The following is a 15,533-nucleotide window of genomic DNA, read 5'->3' on the forward strand; positions in this document are numbered from 1 at the left end:
CCTTTCCCCAGGAGTTCTAATAAGTAAATCCACTATACGAAAATGCACATTCACATAATTTCATACTGGGGAAGCTGGGGATTGGTTGGTCTCCACACTTTCAGCTAATTGGGTGACTGGTGATTCTTGCACAGCACAAACCGTTGCACTCCTCATTCCAAGTGGGAAAGTTCCGTGTGAAAGTTACACACACACACACACACACACACACACACACACACACACACGCACGCACACGCACACGCACACGCACACGCACACGCACACGCACACGCACACACACACACGCACACACGCACACAGTGGAGCTGGAGGCCTCGATCCACAATGGGGCCCTCCATTATTATTATGAGATTTACAGATATCATCACAGAAATAGTTTCCACCTTTTCTTGTTTCCCCCACTCTCACTCCCCAATTATTTTCCCTGATTCATTCCCAATCAACATTTAACAACATCCAGCTTCTCAGGGCTACACAGTGATGTGGTCCGAATACTCTTTTGAAATATTTGTATTCTTCACGTTCCTCATTAGTGTTATAACTTATTTTTCTGTACATAGCTATTTAACATTCAAATACAAATCGTTAAGCAAATGAACACATTGTGCTGTGGTTATGAAAAGAGTTTGTTCTTTTAACACACGATAGTTTACACATTAACATGCCAGTGGCCTTGTTGTTCGCCACAGGGAAAAAGGAAAACTTCCATGAGAACCCCTCCCCTCTTCTCTCTGTAGGCTACTTTCTGTTGACTACTCTCTCAATCTTCCCCCCTTTCTCTCTCAGTCTCCCGGTTTCCATCTGCCTTTTGTTCTGCTTTTGTCTTTCTCTCGATGTCTCTGCCTGTTTCTCTAACTTCTTATCTCCTTCCCCTCAGGCATTATTTAATATGTTGTGCTCCATTTCAGTTGCGCCCTCGCTCTTTCAGTTTCACTTGTTCATAACCGAACAACCCCATTCCCAAGGGCACGGACGGGGTTATAAGGTGGGGCTCATTGGGAGATATCATTCAGATCTTTAATTGTGACAGTTCACAGCGTTTCTCTTTGCCTTTCTCGTATCCCTCATGGATCTTTCCTGCATCACCCGATAGCACGCTTTATGTCTCTGTGCCTCCGTTTTAAAACTCAAATGAGAACTTTCTTTGACATAAGTGCACTCCTCCTCAGTTCAATTCCAATGTCCCTTTAAACTAGCTCAAACCAGCCCTGACCCCTTAAAAATACCCACCCCCTTATAGGGCATAGCATTGGGCGTGGTTTTCTGGTTCCACTGAAAAACCATAGAGATTTACAAAACTATTTACTGTACATGAATATCAATTATTTTAAGCCTAGAATCGTAAAACCTAGAATCAGTGAAAAAAGAAAATGAAAACCGCTAAACAAAGGGTATTTATTAAATGTAGTATATAATATTTAAATATTAAATTATATTAGTTTTCACAGAATCAAAGGTTTTATGGTCATGATTCACCAGGATCCTGGATGGCTTTATTCTAGGCTTAAAACAATTGATATGTAAATACTTTTGTAAATCTCTATGGGTAAAATGAATGGCCCGATTTTTCAGTGGAACCAACAAAACCACACCCACTGCTCTGCCCGATAGTCCCTATCCTCTTCAGCAGTGGAACTTGAAGATGATGAGAACGATCCTCTTGTACTCTTTCCTGAAGTTGTGGTTGAGCGCTCCGTACACCACGGCGTTGAGGCAGCTGTTGAAGTACGCCATGAAGTAGCTGCCCGTGAACAGCCACTCGGGGATGGAGCGGCCGAGGCGCGGCTCCAGCGCCACGGCCAGGCCAATGAGGTTGATCGGTGCCCAGCACACGGCGAACAGCACAAACACCACGAACATGGTGAGGAAGTTGCGCACGTCGTGCGGCTTGATGCGCGTCCGCGTGTCCGGCTTGACCCGCCGCCTCACCTGGATGACGAGGATCCAGATCCTCAGGTAGCAGTAGGTGACGATGGCGATGGGCAGCACAAAGTGCACCACCACCACCGTGATGGTGTACGTCGAGCTCACCGACTGGGCGAACGTGCAGGAGTAGACGCGCGGGTCGTACTGCAGCGACTCCACGAACCAGTTGGGCAGCACGGCCAGCAGGGTGAGCAGCCACACCAGCGCCACGTAGCACACCGTGTTGTTGTTGGAGAACAGCCGGTCGTACTTGAGGCTGTGGCAGATGTAGCAGTAGCGGTTGATGGCGATGCCGGTGATGTTGAAGATGGAGCCGATGACGCTGAGGCCCATCAGGAAGCCGCTGATCTGGCAGTGGATGTAGCCGGCGATCCATTCGTCGTGGAAGATGGCCGTCAGCACCAGAGGGTACGGGTACAGCGCCACCACAAGGTCGGCCAGGGCCAGGCTCACCACAAAGGCATTCCCTGCAGACAGATAGACAGACAGACAGACGGGAATAAGTCAGCGTATGTATGTACTGTAGGACTAAAGTACACATACCATTGTAGCAAGTTGGGGTTCCTTCAATACTCAGAGACACCGTCAGGTAGATCAACAACCTTTTGAATTTCAAGGACAGTTTGATTATGCATTAGGCCACTGTTTGTCAAACAGTGAACTCGAGTAAAAATCTCGAGTTCTTATAAAATTCTCGAATTCTTCTCGAAACACACACATTGGAAGAGACCACATAATTACTAAACTAAAAAAAAACCCCTAAAAATGAGTTCCTCAAACTTGAATTGAATGGCAACTATGGGTCATTAAACAGCAATATTATGAGCCCATCACCTCCAGCTGATTGCATTCGCCATCATTAAAGGCTAATGTATTCCACTATGCAAAGTTATCTCTGTATGGATCCACAGAACTGCAATATCATCAGTCTATATCACTGCGTCCTAATTCATTCATTTGAATGCCCGATATGAGTCTGTGGTGCATGGCCAGTGTCCTCTTCTTTGCAGTTGCTTGCTAGATCAACACAGAGGATGCTAACGGACTGAACAAGTTGGTGAAGAAGGTTGCATGGGCTTTATTCTACAGCTGACTCACACACAGACAGTTTGTGAGTAGGCTGTTTGGGAGTAGAGTTTGTCAGGGAAGAACAGGTGATGTCAGGGGTGAGACATCTACTTAATCAATACCACAATTTGTTACAAGTGAGTATGGATGAGGCCCCAAATGCAGGCGACAGAAGGCAGAGCAATTAAACTTAGAAGAATTTATTAATAAAACTCAGGAACTTCCATAACTGGGCAAAAGGCAGGTGAATCTCAGAAAACATAATACAGGAACTCACACAACAGGGAACCAAGGCAACAACAGTGTAACAGAAAACCAAAACCAAACAGAACAGTCAGGAACACATGAGCATAGAACAATAATAGATCTTACGAAATGACAAACAGTATCTCATGATCTCATGTCCAAAACCTAGATGAGGACAGTCAAAGTCCACGGTCCGGGGAGTGGGGAGCGGACCGTGACACAATTACTGTTGTAGGATTTATTTTCTTCCCCCACTACAACACAATGACTATATGAATCACACTGTGTGGTGTGGGTGGTGGCTGATTTATCCATTCATACCTGGCCTGAGTCACACTATTAGACTCTGGTCTGGATCAGAGTGTTGTAAAGACAGCTGCGCTGCCTGGTGACAACTACTTTTGCTCCACTAGTACCAATTTCTTGACACACAATTTCTTTCTTTGCAGATTATGCAACGAAATGTTCATTATTTCTCCAGTCCGTCACCCTGACAGAACTCAATTTGAGAATAAAGTAGTACTCTATCATTCTGATAGATTAGTATACTTTATACTATAGTTTCCAGACATTAGCAGCGCAGTGGAGTTGAATCAGAACAGGCCCTTTGTAGTGCACTTTTAAAAGGAAATACTTTTAAAGCAATTAACAGAAATACAGTCATTAACCAAGTTAATATGAATGTAACTTCATACACATGTGTATGAAGTCGGTGTGCTATATAAATATTATATTAACTTCCAACTACTCTGTACCTGTATGGCAGCATAAGTTCCATTTGCTCTGGCTTAATTATACCATCGATAAATTACACATTTTATCACGAATATCTTTTATCATACCAGTGGCATTTTATAGACAAAAACTAAGCTGCTGACACATGAAGGCCTCAAATGTTATAACCGATTCCCACCCTATTGAAAAGCAATTAGATCAGCGCTGTGTCAAAAGTGTGGCCATGCCCGTTTCTGCCTTTTCAAGCGATATAAAAATACATGCATTAAACCAGAAACACATATGAAGGTGTCTTCAAAAGGTGTGAAGGTATGAACATTCAGAAACAGTTTTTCCCCTCAGTTATTATTCTGTTGTGTGATAAAATGCCTCCCCCCTGCCGAACATTATAGAAATAGCTATTTGTTCACTTTGGCATCAGGAACTTTATGAACTATTTTGCTGTCGTCTCCTCCGCTTTGTCATATATATATATTTAGCCTTTTCTGCCTTTATTGATAGATTGAAAGTAATCCGACAGGAAATGGGGAGAGAGATGGGAGTGAAGACACATGGCAAAGGTTGTCGGTTTCGGGAGTTGAACCCGCAGCACGCCGTCAGGCTGGCTCAGCAGCCTAGAGGTGCCCAGACGGTTGAGCTAACTGTCTTAATCCCACTTTATGTTATGAATAAAATAAAACTGCTCAAAATGCTCCACCATGCTCTGACCCAGTTAGGCTAAAACTTTTCTTTTGGCCGCTGCTTCTTCTTAACACACTCATACTAACAACACTTAATCAAGTTAATGGGACATTTCACCGCTGGAAGAAACTGCAGTCACTAATAGTAGATAACAGTATCACAATTTGAAATGTGCACCCTATGGCCAGAAAAATAATGAAGTCTGTATGTTTGACTAGTGTTTGACTGGATAGCTGAATTCATACAATGACCATAATGCGTTGGTACACTGCCTCTCCTTGTGGAGAGGGGGGAGGCTGCGTGGAAGTGTGACTTGTAGTCCAGAAGGAAGTGAGACCACATTTTCAAGACAAAATTTGGTCATGACTAAAATATCTAAAAACGCATATTACACACATAGAAACCCTAGGAAATAGTTTGTGTCCTAAACATAATTAAAATAAGAGCAGCCTGGTGACTCACTGTTTTAAGACACTCTCCACATGTTCCCAAGTCACTGCCTACACCTAGGTTCTATTTCCACCAAGGATGGACTACTCTACTGCAAAGCATGTTTTGAAGATTAACACTAGCACTACAGCCGGGTTATAGGTGAAATGTTTTGTTGTGACGGGACGGTGACTTCATAGGTTGATTCACAGGAAATAAAGTGGTCTTTTTTCCATACCTATAAAGTTCTAACTTCGTAAAGCTGTAACAATGAGCTATGCCACCAATGTCAGCAACACTGCCAAGCACATTCCTGTGATTGACACTTCTCTGCATGTCTGCCTACAAAGAGTAATTAACGGAGCTTAGCATCAATGCCATTCAAGTACCATTCAATATGCATTAGACTACATTGATTTTTGCTCATTATTAAGAGTTCTCTCCATTACCATTCCTGACAGCAACTCTCCCCCTCTTATGGGATATTGTACATAACAAAGCTGGGGGCTCCAGAGAGAAAGCGGGTGAGACGGTAGACGGGTGAGGGTTGGGGTCTGGGGTTGTTAGCTGACATTCATAATGCATTTCTTCCTAGATTTGTCTTTATTAGCACGCCCACCCCGTATTACTATTCCCAATAACAGACCCAGTAGCCTACACGATGGGAGAGAGATGAGTCTTATTCCCTGCCACGAACAGTATATTAACCACTTAAACCCCATACCTCGTTGACCAGGGTTCCCCAGCTGGCTCTCTACTTTCTCTTTTTCCCCCTCTACAGTACACCAAATATAATTGCTGAGAATAGCTGATGTACAAGTTCACACAGTTTTTTTCCATATAGCATCACCCACTCTTTTGAACAAAGTGAAGCAAAAGTGAAGAAAGACTGGCTTGCAAGGATACACCCACGGACACTAAGCTCAAAGTCGTGGTTAATTTATCGAGGCAGGACAGAAGGGAGAACCTTTTAATTACAGCAGTTGACTATTGTCTGCTGAATACTACACAACTTGAGTCTGAGATATCAGAGTGTGTGTGCACACACATGCACACTTTTAAGACAATTAAGTGTCTACCTGAGACGGAAACACATGCGTAGTTATATGTGACCTTCTCTTCCTTATTATTATGCCATACATTTCTGTTATATATGAATGTGTGACAAAACCGTGGGCATATTTTTCACTTGTAGTGCATGGATGCTCTGGCTTTGACCCTACATTATATCAATTTGCCATTATATGCAGAGTGGGGAAAAGACCGTTAACCGAAGTTCATTGTTCATCTATCTCTCTGGAGCATATAGGTTGACAAAATGACAAATGTGAAAAATGCTAAACCACAAGCCTTCGCCCATCAAATGTTTATGGCTTCCATTTTGTGTTTGTCATAAAGTGTTTGGACAGTGTTATGGAGTAGTTGTATATCTACCTGGCTTGGTTTTCATTTAACCATAAGGGTGAACAGCCCAGAACTGTTAACTTGTAGGACATCCATCAGAACAGCTTTTGTGGGACAGTGCAGGAAACACGGAAGAGGGAGACACTTGACTTAAGCCTTTTGCTCCTCTAGGGTCCATAGGCCGTTGACATTTCACTTGGCTTTTAGCCGTTCTTTCGAGATCTCCCCAGTTGAGGCCACTCTGTGCCATTTCTGCCTCGATACTTCTTCTCCAGCTGTTCCTGGGGCGACCTTGTTTCCTTTTTCCTTGGGGGTTCCATTTCAGGGTTTTCGCTGTGGGTGCTGTCGAGGGCACTCGCTGATCAGCCTGCGTCGGGGCCCAGTGACATCTAGTTACGCTACTGGTAGTGTTGTTATTCGGTCTGTGCATGAGCGATCTTTCCTGAAACCTGCTTGCTGGTCCCGGAGCCTCTTGTCCACAGCTTCCTGGAGACGTTTAAGGATTTTCCTCATCCCAAATTCTCCTAAAGAGTCTGTGGAGCATGTCAGTGGATGTGTTTATGTCCATTTAAGGGCTCCAGGTGGAATATTGTCAGGGCCAGCAGCCTTGCCAGTTTTCTGTTGCTTGATTGCAGCTTTTATTTCAGTTTTTGTTGGTCTGTGACACTTGGTTTTTAGTGCCTTAGGGATATCTGGCTGTTCTGCTGGTGGTGGCCTGTTCAAAACCTCTTTGAAGTGCTCTACCCATCTTTCGAGCTGTTCCGCTGGGGTTGAAAGCAGATGGCCATTCTTGTCTGTGATCGGTTTGTTGCTATGTCGATACGTTCCAGACAGCTTCCTTGTGATGTTGTACAATTCCTTCATGTTCCTTTGAGCCGCTGCGAGTTCTGCCTCCTTGGCTAACCTCTCTACCTGTGATCTCTTGTCCCTCCTGATGTTCTGTCGCACTTCCTTATGGCACCTGTTGTACTCCTTTTGTGTCGAGGCTTTTTCCGCTCTTGTTCTTGAGTTGTTCACTTTTTCTTTCAGTTCTCTCCTCTGCTGGATTATGTTGAGTGTTTCTGGTGTTATCCAGTCCTTGTGTTTTTGGGATCTTCTCCCCAAGGCCTCATGTTGAACTCCAAGCAGCTTTCAAGTGATCCCACTCTTCTTTTATTGTCCATCCTTCCATCTTTCCTAGCTGTAGCTGTCACTTGAGCATTGCTGAAAGATTCAGTGTTGTATTTCGCTCTTTGACCTTTAGCCCGTTGATATCTCTTCAATCTTAGCTTGAATTTCCCTACCAGGAGTTGGTGATCTGAGGCTGCATCTGCCCCTCTTCTTGCCCTAACATCTTCCATGGCTCTTCTGAACTTTGTGCTGATACAGATGTGGTCAATTTGGTTTTCTGTGACATGGTCTGGTGAATGCACTACCCCCAATCACTAGAATATTGTTTACACAGGTCTCCGCAAGGATCTTGCCGTTCTCATTCATTCGCCCTACTCCATGTTTTCACATCACTGCCTCCATTGGCCTCCAATCTTGGCGTTAAAGTCCCCCATCAGGATAACAAGGTCTCTGGCTCCTATACTATTGAGCACAGAGACAGCAGGCCAGCAGTTAAGTGACAGCTGGCCACAAACCGTGTTTGTAAGTGCCTGTATATCATCATGGACTACTCATCCACAAAGTCAAGAATGTCCTTCAGTTCTTGGTTGCTAAAGTTCCCAAACTTTTTAGCTCAAGAACCAAAAGAGAAATTAAACGTTTGCCCCGGATCCAAACTACTGAAAATAGCAGATCTACTATTTTAGAGATCTGCTATTTTTATATGTTTGTTTTTTAAAACATTAAAAAAGTCAGCATCAGCATATCCTACTATAAATGTGCCACGTCTCTGCGTGTGTGTGTGTGTACGGTTGTAATGCACGTAACTCGAGAACCGTTTGACCCACCGACTTCACATTCGACACACGCGTTCCACACGCCCACAAGGAGTGCAGTGCCAGGTATTGAGTCGGTCGGACCCACGGACAGAACCACCACAAAAGGCTCTGGTCAGGTCTGCCAGTGGGCCTAATGAGGCCAACTCCTTTCACCTGTGCAATTTCCAGCCTCTGCCAATTGAGGCTCAACCAATCAGGCTCTGCCAGTGGGCCGTATTGATTGCAAAGTACACTTTTCAGTATGCAGTCTTCACACACAGGCACATACACAGATCTCCATGTAGGACACTGGCTGACAGTTAAAACGGGTGCTATGACAACGTATATCATTAGATTCCGAAGTTGCATCATTTCCAAGTAGGCCGACCGGTTGCCGACTGCGACGGGCACGTACAGGTCTAGTGTTTATAATTCAGTATGTTTTGTATCCAGAAATGATGGAGAGGTCACAGCTAGGCAAGTGTATTTCAATAACTTAGCGGTTGCATTTTCTTTTTTTGGGGGGTGGTGGGGTGGGGGTTGCGAGTCTATAAAATAGGTTTATGATGATCATTTTCTCCATGTTAATGTTTTCTGGGCTGTAGTCCAAAAACATATTTCGCATCATGGCATCCTCAAATTACATGATCATATCTGTGACATTTAGAGCCAGTCAATAAGTATGCAGTGTGGATATGGCTAGAGCTTTGCTGAGCTGTGGAAAGGTTGAGAGATAATAAGCTAGCCAGTTTTGAAATCAATGACAAGCTTCACTCATAACTCATGCAGTGGATTGATTTCCAGTGAACACAAGATTTCAGTCAATTAGAGAGTGAGTGTGTGAATTTCTGAGTTTCTCCAAAGGTTCTGTCTGTCTGGGAATTAAAAAAAAGCAAACTGATCCTTGACATTTCTGTGAGTGCACAGTAGAACAGATTAGATCAGAGAACAGCAGATCAGAGTACAACAAAACAGATCAATGTGCAACAGCACAGAACACAGTAGAACAGATTAGATCAGAGAACAACAGATCAGAGAACAACAGATCAGAGTACAACAAAACAGATCAATGTGCAACAGCACAGAACACAAAAGTGGAAAGTTCCTGGTGACCAGTTTCCTGGTGATGGTGTGAGATATAAAAGCGTTATTGCATCATAAACTGTCACTGCATTTACATTTAACAGAAACCTTTACAATTTGTAGGCATTCCTTCCAAATATTTTTGAACACGTTACCTCTTGAAATCGTGTGTTGTATTCCTCCTGTCAGACACAAAACCGTAACTTTTCAGGAAATGGATAACCTGTGTCCCAAATGGATCCAATGTATCTATGTGGACTTGACAGGTAATCAGAGTTTCTTTGGAGGGATGAGATTCATGGTATGTCAGATCTGCCTTGTCTGACATTGACATGATGATTTACTGTGACAGATATAGGTGCATCTCTAATGATACAGTAATTTGTTTCTGACAAGACGTGTAGATGGAGAGAGGAGAGGAGAGTACAGTAACACATGGGATATGGGTATGTTTCCACATGTATCCCCCCCCCCCCCCCCCCACACACACACACACACACACACACACACACAATTGAATCGAGCAGAAAGGGTAGGTGAGTGAAAGAGAAGAAAAGCCTTTAGATAAGGTTGATACTGTATACGTATGTACAGTACAGAGACATGAGGAGAGGTGAAGAATGACTTCCTTTTCTTTGGTGTGAGCGAGTCAGGGTTTGATTAGTAAAAGAAAAAAAAATGGGAAAGAGGAAGGTAGAGGGGGATATTTTTTTAACCACTATATACTTCCCTGCCCTATACTTAAATCAAAATAGCTGATCTACAAGCTCACAATGTGAGCCCTGGGTTCAGTGGGTTCCTGTCTATGCATGGTCTGTGTCACTGTCATGTTGGTTAAGGCTCACTACAGTGTAGGCTTCAGATGTTAATGCTCAGTGGTATGCAGATTTGAACACGAGTGACAGTTACTAAATTATCTTGGATAGATCAACTATAACTAACTCTCCTCCCCACTCGGTTTCACTCTCCAACAATCTCCCTCTCGAACACAGGCATATAGATAGACTACTATGTTCTTCGACAGATTTTAATTGATGTCAGGCGGTCTTTTGTCTTTTTAGACTTTCCTTTCTTAAAGGATCACTTCACCACTTGTCAACCTATCTTCATAGAATAGGTCCTCACTAATAATCATGATAAAATGGCACAGTTTTTTTTTACTCAGTCTCATAGGAGGGCTGTGGGCAGTTCAGAAACCCGTCCACCAGTGACATCATCGATGGGGAATCCAAGCTAATAGAAACTGCAGGGATTTCTAGTCCTGAAAAGTTCCAATGCGATAATGGAAGCCATCGTTCTCACGATAATAAAAATCTAAACATTTTTGTAAAAAGATTGTTTAAAACAAATCTGCCTAACGATGGTGTCACTGGTGGACGGGTTTCTGAACTGCCCACAGCTCTCCTAGGAGACACAGACTGAGTAGAAAACAATTGTGGAATTTTATCATGATTAGTGAGGACCAATTATATGAAGATAAGGTTGAAAAGTGGTGAAGTGGTCCTTTAATGTACACAGTCTTGAGGAATTGGCAAGTGAAGTGCTTGCATTCATTATCCTCATCGAGTTGCTGGTTTAAATCCCTGGAATTATACCTGCCACGGATTTAAACTGGCAGCTTTTCTTTTTTTATCAAACACGCACATATAGCCTATACCCGATTCCACCCTGTGTAACCCCAACCATTTAATTATCTGAGAATTCCAAGAAATATTGCATAACATGTGAAGATGTGTACAGCAAATGGCTCATGAATATTGATAAACATTCTTAGAATTAGCTCGGCTTGGCTAATGACAGGGCATGCCCCTTGCACATCTTACAAAGTGCTTTTAATAAGCTATCGTATAGTGGTTGTCCATGCATGCTGCTGAATGAGCCATAACAATTAGAATGCTAATAAATTGATTTCCTCTCCACGTGTGACGGTCCCTAAGTGATGTGAGTGACTATGCAAGCCGTTTGACCGACAGCAACCGATTGCCCTTGTCCTACAAGCCTTTAGAAATTAGATTTTTAACCATGCAGCTAAGATAATAACCTTTTATACTTTTACACTATAGGCTAAGATATTTTATTCTATATGGCAAATCTGTTTATTTGCTCTTAATTTAGCCTGTAGTCTAGTAGCCAGCCCATAGAGCCCCATCGTGAACCCGGACATGTTGAGTACACCAAGGTTTTATGTTGTTTAGTATGGGTCCCCAGCATGTAGAAACTGCCGGATGCTACCTTGCATATGTTGAGCAATTTTCATAATTGGCATAATATGTGACCAACCTATAGAAATATTCAAAATGTAAAATATTCAAAATTTCATGTGCTTTATGTTTTTCATGATGCTGAATCCATTCCAAGCATTAGTTTTGCAAAAAAACCTAATTGGTCTCAAAACGGCCAATGCCGTCATCACAAATAGATGATGTCAGCACATTTGGGCAAGTGGGCATGCAATAGTTTTTGCAAAACTAATGCTTGGAATGGATTCAGCATCATGAAAACCCCCTAGTTTGTGTCACATGCTAGATAAAGCATGATGAAATTTGGAATATTTTGCCTTCTATAGGTTGTTAATGATATGGTCACATATTATGCCAATTATGAAAATTGCTCCAACATATGCAAGTTAGCATCCGGCAGTTTCTACATGCTGGGGACCCATACTAAACATTTATAGCCTAACATAAAACGTTTTAACATGTCCAGGTTCACAATGGAGCTCTATGGGCTGGCTACTAGACCATTAGGACTCTACTCCACAACTACGGGTGTTATGAACATACTGTGGACGTGGAACAATCATGATACTTCACACAGTAGCCTATACAGGTTTTCTGGTTTCAGTTATGTGACACTACAACTGAAGATACATTTTCTAGGGCTGGCGAAGAGAAAAGTTTCAGGGAAGCTTCTTAGGCTTTTTCTTTTCTGCTTCAAAGTGAATCCATTGATTCAAACTTATGTTGAAAAGCGATATCAGACCAGTTGGAGCAGATCGAGTGAGCCGATCGATAGATCCGTTGAAATTTAAAGGATATTTCGTCTATATTAGCCCCTTCCTATACACAGGTTTAATGTTTGTCTTTAGTTCAATGTTTTGTTTTGACAATGAAGGGAAAATGTGCATGTGTCATTTACGTCATATTTTCTCTTTATTGTTAAGGGAGTTTAATGTTTGTTTTACATCACCATTACATCACCTAATCAACATGAGTTAGACTTTAATATATTGGAGCCCCTCACTTCACACGGGTGTGATTATATATATGGTCCTCACATCACATCTCACATGACATTCCTGGCTCTAACATGCATTATCCATGCATTTGTGCATGCAGCGAGCCAGGTCTATCCCGTAGGCTACTTTTAATGCGTTTTCGTGCGCGAAATTCCCACTATAGACTCGAGTCATTCACCAATTAAGGACGGTGGGTGTGGGGTTGTGTGGGGTTCGGTCTGTCGGTTTATTAGATGAGAGAACATGAGCAGTTGATGAGGAAAAAAAAGAGTTGGCATGCGATTGCGAGCTAACAAATGAGAGATGGCAATGAAATCGACAGTTCACACTTTACAGTTTGGAAGCTAAAAACACAACTGTGGGGCTGTGCATTGTTTTAAAGTTTAAAGGTGAACCCAAAGGAATTCCAATCTATTCCAGTAGCTCCCAGACCTTTCAGCCCGTGTCCCAAAAGAGAAAATTAGGTGTTTGCCCCAAACTAACAGATATGCAAGCTTTATTTTCACTATTGCCTACTTATTAAACATTTGTTTTCTAATTTATGGAATTTCTTAGATTTCTGAGCCCCTCCTATATACACGTTTAATGTTTGTTTTAAAAACGCCATTGACAATGAAGGGAAAATTTACATCTTGTCCCATAAACACACATATATAAAAAATAAAATAGTATTCTATTCATTTAAAACTAAATATAGGAAACAAAAAATAAAGGGACCCATAGAAATGTGCAGTGTTTGGGAAACCGTGATCTATTCTATTCCTTAAATGGAGCTCAGCTGCCTATACCTGCTTTCCTGAGTTTTCGGTTCCTGAAGACGGATACGATCACCAACAGGTTCCCGATGATATCCACCACTATGGTGGTGATCAGCACGCTGGACAGCAGAGGGCCGACCCAGGGGAAGTGCCGGTCCTCTGCCTCTCCTGCCGTGGCGTTCCGCGGACCCGCGGTCCCTTCCAGTGCCGCCATGGAGGCATCGTCCTCCAGCGGCCGGGACATGAGCTGCGGCAGGAACCGGGCGTTGAGGACCTGCATCGGGCTGCCGAGCCGGGTCCGTCCTGCTCCATAGTAGTACGACTGCATTTTAGGTGGTCGCCCACCGCGTCGCCCTTGGCGACCACTGCGATGCGAAGTGGTGTCCGTTAAGATTAAAAGTTTCCAAACAAGCCATGGCAAGTGCTTCAACCGATTCGTCTGTTATATAGGTCTATAGTCGGCCAAAAGTTCTGTTATCTTAAGTAGGACAAAGTTACATAAAAAAGGCAGTTACAGAGTCAGTGAAAGGTTTGTGAATGGGTTCATTTTCAGCTTCAAATTCATGCTAAAATATTTCAGGAACATGGAAACAGGCAGCAAAATGCAATATTTCACCACGATATCATTTAGCCTCCTGTTTTGATTGATAAAACTGTATTTGGAAAAACTCAATCTTCTCTATGGAACGATTGTTCTCCCTCCGGGTTTTCGATTTCATTCATAGATCTGTCGCTTAATTCATAAATCCAAGCCCCCATTCAAGCGCTGTAGATTCCGCCTTGGCGTCCGTTCACACTGAAGAAAGCTTAGGAGAACAACTTTAGGCTACTATACGGAGTACTAAGTAGTTGCAGGTGCGTGTGTCTGTAGTGGGAAGGCGCATTGGTCGCTATGAAAGTCAACGAAATACGCCCACTTTCTATCATCTCTCTCTCTCTCTCTCTCTCTCTCTCTCGCTCTCTCTCTCTCTCTCTCTCTCTCTCGCCGCTGTTGCGCGTTTTCACTTGTCTCGTGTAATGAGTGGAGGCAGGCACGCGCATCACGTTCCATTCCATCCTTCTCATTATTAACCCTTCTCTGTTTGGACTATGTCTGCAAGTGATTGATTGAATACTATTTTTAGCAGTTTGGAAATTGTACAGAGGTAGTATGGTAAAGCCTATAGGGGCTTAGTTGTTCCCATAGTGAGTTAACCAATAGGCACGCGCGTAAAGGTGATTCTACAGTAGCACATTCCTTCGTCTCGTCATCATCTCAGTCAGTGCAGTATAGGGCAGGCTACGCACACGTGCTGTCCTCTCTATTGCCTCTGTTGGACCTCACACTTCTTATCTTTGTATCTCTCTCTAGCAGTGGTGGAATAAGTGCCCACATTTTTATTTATTTAAGTAAAAGTATCAATAGGCTATACTGCCATGCATGATCAAGTAAATGTCCGGAATTAAAAATCTACTTGAGTACATGGCATGCATATACTACAGTGGCGTGCACAGACTGACAGACATTTTGAGGAGCAAGTGAAAAAGGGCACCTTGTGCGGATTTATAGATTTTGGGCCATAAATAATATATTAGCAGCTTTTAATCCAGGATTGGTCGGTGCACCATGTGCGGCATGTGCCAAAAAAAAAGTTTACAACACTCGGTTTAAGTCTCACCTTTATTATTTAAGTTAAGTAAAGTAATCATGTTTGACACCTCTGTTTTGTTAACCACAGTGCTTCCTTGGATCTGAACAAGGTATAGAGCACCAAAGTCCTGACGTCACTGTCAGTAGAGGGCGCCAGTCCACAGGTTTGTGTACTTTTTATTTGCATTGAAATCCCCTGTGTTTGAAAAATAAACCGATCATCCCGGCCTTTTCACTCATATGGATATATCAATATGAAGCATCGACTGAAGGTGAAAAATGTACAAATATACCCAAAGAGTACACAATAAGCGCTAGAAACGAGTCAAACAACCCAGAGACTACATTTCCCGGTAGGCGGGGTGGCTGCAGCTGCCTGTCGCACAACAGAAACTGACATGTTAATTAAATTTGTTTTAGTTTTT

The 15,533-nt window shown here is 42.9% G+C and overlaps 1 protein-coding gene across 1 annotated transcript; it reads right to left on the reverse strand.

The window, feature by feature from the left end:
* Positions 1–1,626: 1,626 nt before the first annotated feature.
* Positions 1,627–13,806, reverse strand: mtnr1al (melatonin receptor type 1A like; the record flags this gene model as incomplete). The annotated part of the gene is made up of 2 exons (XM_080773351.1): positions 1,627–2,396; positions 13,509–13,806. The coding sequence occupies 2 exons, from the start codon at positions 13,804–13,806 to the stop codon at positions 1,627–1,629; spliced, it is 1,068 nt and encodes a 355-aa protein (XP_080629477.1).
* Positions 13,807–15,533: the final 1,727 nt, after the last annotated feature.

The sequence above is a fragment of the Protomyctophum bolini genome (genome assembly GCF_963924005.1).
Source record: "Protomyctophum bolini genome assembly, chromosome: 10".
Taxonomy (NCBI): Eukaryota; Metazoa; Chordata; class Actinopteri; order Myctophiformes; family Myctophidae; genus Protomyctophum; species Protomyctophum bolini.